This window comes from Belonocnema kinseyi, chromosome 5 (assembly GCF_010883055.1).
Source record: "Belonocnema kinseyi isolate 2016_QV_RU_SX_M_011 chromosome 5, B_treatae_v1, whole genome shotgun sequence".
Classification (NCBI taxonomy): Eukaryota; Metazoa; Arthropoda; class Insecta; order Hymenoptera; family Cynipidae; genus Belonocnema; species Belonocnema kinseyi.
Window position 1 is genome coordinate 115,493,764 of NC_046661.1, and position 3,004 is coordinate 115,496,767.

General features: G+C 34.9%; 1 protein-coding gene across 1 annotated transcript in view; it reads left to right on the top strand.

Moving 5' to 3' along the window:
* LOC117172703 (transmembrane protein 41 homolog) overlaps positions 1-1,684 on the top strand; it is a 13,417-nt gene extending 11,733 nt beyond the window's left edge. The window contains exon 4 of the mRNA XM_033360864.1: positions 269-1,684. Within this exon, the coding sequence (XP_033216755.1) occupies positions 269-776 (508 nt within the window). The 3' untranslated portion in view covers positions 777-1,684. The remainder of the gene's footprint in view (positions 1-268) is intronic.
* The last annotated feature ends 1,320 nt before the right edge of the window (positions 1,685-3,004 follow it).

Sequence of the window (3,004 nt, forward strand, 5' to 3'; positions counted from 1 at the left end):
TCGGGAGTGGTGCTGACTGAAAACAGATGATTTGGAGCGATTCGCGCGCCATCTGTTGGTCATTCTAAGGACTTATTGAACTACCCTCGTATTATAAAATTTAATCCGGAAACCTTGAGCGAGTTTGAAACCAGCTTCCTTGATTCCTGATAAAGTAACAGGGATAGTTCTCAGTGTTTTGAATTCTTGAATTATTTCAGAGAAAATATGTCATGCTCTTTAATTTTAAGATGGAATACTTGTGTTTTCCTCACATATTTTTGTTCAGCCTACAAACATTCGCGATTCCAGGTTCAATATTCCTCTCGATCCTCTCCGGATTTTTATTTCCCTTTCCACTGGCCTTGCTTCTCGTTTGTACCTGCAGCGCCGTGGGAGCATCACTCTGTTACCTTCTGTCATCTTTACTTGGGCGAAAACTCCTCTACAAGTATTTCCCCGAAAAAGCGAAGGGATGGGCGATTGAGGTAGCCAAGCATCAGAACAATTTCCTGAGCTACATGCTCTTCCTGAGAATCACACCACTTTTCCCAAACTGGTTTATAAACCTCGCAAGTCCAGTCTTGGGAATGCCGATGATGCCCTTCACCGTCGGCACATTTTTCGGCGTAGCGCCACCTTCCTTCGTGGCAATTCAAGCCGGACAAACTTTACACAAATTGACTTCTTCCAGCGACGCCTGGTCCTGGACTAGTGTTATCATTCTCGGTGTGTTTGCGCTTCTGTCCTTGCTACCTGTGATTTTCAAACAGAAGTTCAAACACAAGTTCGAGTAGGTGAATCATTTCGATTGTGAGATTGAAAGCAATCGTTCGGCAAAGGCCGTAGATCCAGTCGATTTTCACAAAGCACCCGCTTAGTTAAGCCACGCCCCTAGGGCTTGGCGGGAAATACATCTGACACCAATTGGCAGATTTTTCAAATATCGTCTCGCGCACGCGCATCTAATGCCACATGGTATTCTAACATGGACATAGGAAACAAGGGACTAGGCATGCCATTGCGGGGGTGATGCAATGAGGGGGGAGGTCCGCCACCTTTTGATGTCCCGCGACAAACATGGCAGCGCTCATATGTTTATATTTTCATGCACAGTTTGTCGGCAAAAATGCTTGTGCGCATAATCAAATAGCACATCGTAATATGGCGTCCCTCCCCACTTATGGAATCCCCCCCCCCGTGGATTCAACCCCGCTCGCCAATTTAGGATGGCATGCCTAGTCCCGTGTTTCCTATGTCCATGATTCTAACATTACGTCATACTCGGTCGGTAACGTCGAAATCTATAAGGCCATACCACTTGGTAGACTGCCAAACATTGATTACATAGGAGTTTGATTAAAATTAATTTTGTTTGACAAAAGTAAGTGAAAAATCATGATATGGTTTTGATTATCATGTAGAAAAGCCATTTCTTTCATTATTGTTAGCAATTGGGGAAGTGTGCGATTTGGGCAATTCATCAAGAAAAAATATAATGTGCCGTAATTGAGGTTCGGTTGCATTTTTGGAATAGTTGGATGTCAAAATTTTTGAATTTTGGTAGTGCGTTAAAGTATGTTTTTTAGAGATGACAAGAGATTATTTTTGCATTTTGAGAAACCAAAAATCATCAAAGACTGTGATCCTTCTTAGAAATCCTATAAGACTTCTTGAAAATCATTAAACTTCTCCGACTTTTTTTTAAATCCCTTCAAATTCTTTGCGATAATTTCTAATCTTTCGAAGTTTCTCGAAATTTACTGAAATTAATTCAAATCTCTTAAAACCCTTTAAATTTTCTTAAATTCCTTTAAATCTCTTAAAAATCCTTAAAATCTGTTTAAATAACTTTTCAAAAACTCGCCTGACATTCTTTGAGACCACTAAAACTATCTTAAAATCTTATAAAATATCTTGTAAAACCTTAAACATTTTTGAATTATTTTTAAATGCTTTAAAAAGAAACTGAAGATTTCGTCAAGTCCCTAGTAATTCCTTAAAATCAATTGTATTCTTCGAAATCTCGTAATATTTCGTGAAAATCCTTAAAGTGCTCCAAATTTTTTTTGAACTCCCTTCAGCTTCTTTTAAATAATTCAAAATATTGTAAAATTGGCTAAAATTAATTCAAATCTTTTAAATCCAAAACCCTTTAAATTTTCTTATGCTTCTTAAAATCTCTTGAAAATCCTTGAATCAATTCATTTCTTGAAATACCTTAAAAACTCTCAAAATTTATTAAATCTGTTTTAATAACTTTTAAATAACTCGCTTGAGTTTCTTTAAAATCGCTAAAACTGTTGTAAAATCTTATAAAATCTTTTGTAAATCATTAAATCTTTTTGAACTATTTTTGGATTATTGTTAAATCCTTTAAAAAGAAACTTGAAGATTCCGCCAAGTCCCTAGTAATTTCTTAAAATCACTTTAAATTTCAGAAATTTTGTAATTTTTTTTTTGAACCCCTAAACTCCTCCGATTTTGTTTTTGAAATACCTTTAACTTCTTTAAAACCATTTAAAATTTTCGAAATTGAGTACAGTTAATTAACATCTTTTGATTCTTCTTAACTTCCTTAAAATATTAAAAAATTAACATCCCTTGAAATCTTTTCGAATTCATTAAAATCTTTTTGAATAAATTTTCAGTAACTCGCTTAACATTCTTTTAAAATCCCTTCAAACTGTTTGAAATCGTTAAAAATCTCTTGAGAAATCCTAAGATCTCTTAAAGTATTTTAAAATCCTTTAAAGTCTCTTTAGTATAACTTTAGTTCATATGAAACTACTTAAAATCACTTATTATCGAAAAGTATTATGACATAAGTCGCCGTCAATTGAGGTTATAACCTCAATTATGGCAAACTATGATTTTTCGTGATGGATTGCGTAATCGCACATTTTCCAAATTGCCAACAATAATTAAATAAATGGGTTTTCTTTTTAAAAATGAAAGCTATATCACGATTTTTTACCTAATTTCGCCGAAATTAATTAATTTTAGTCAAACTCCTCAGTGGGAT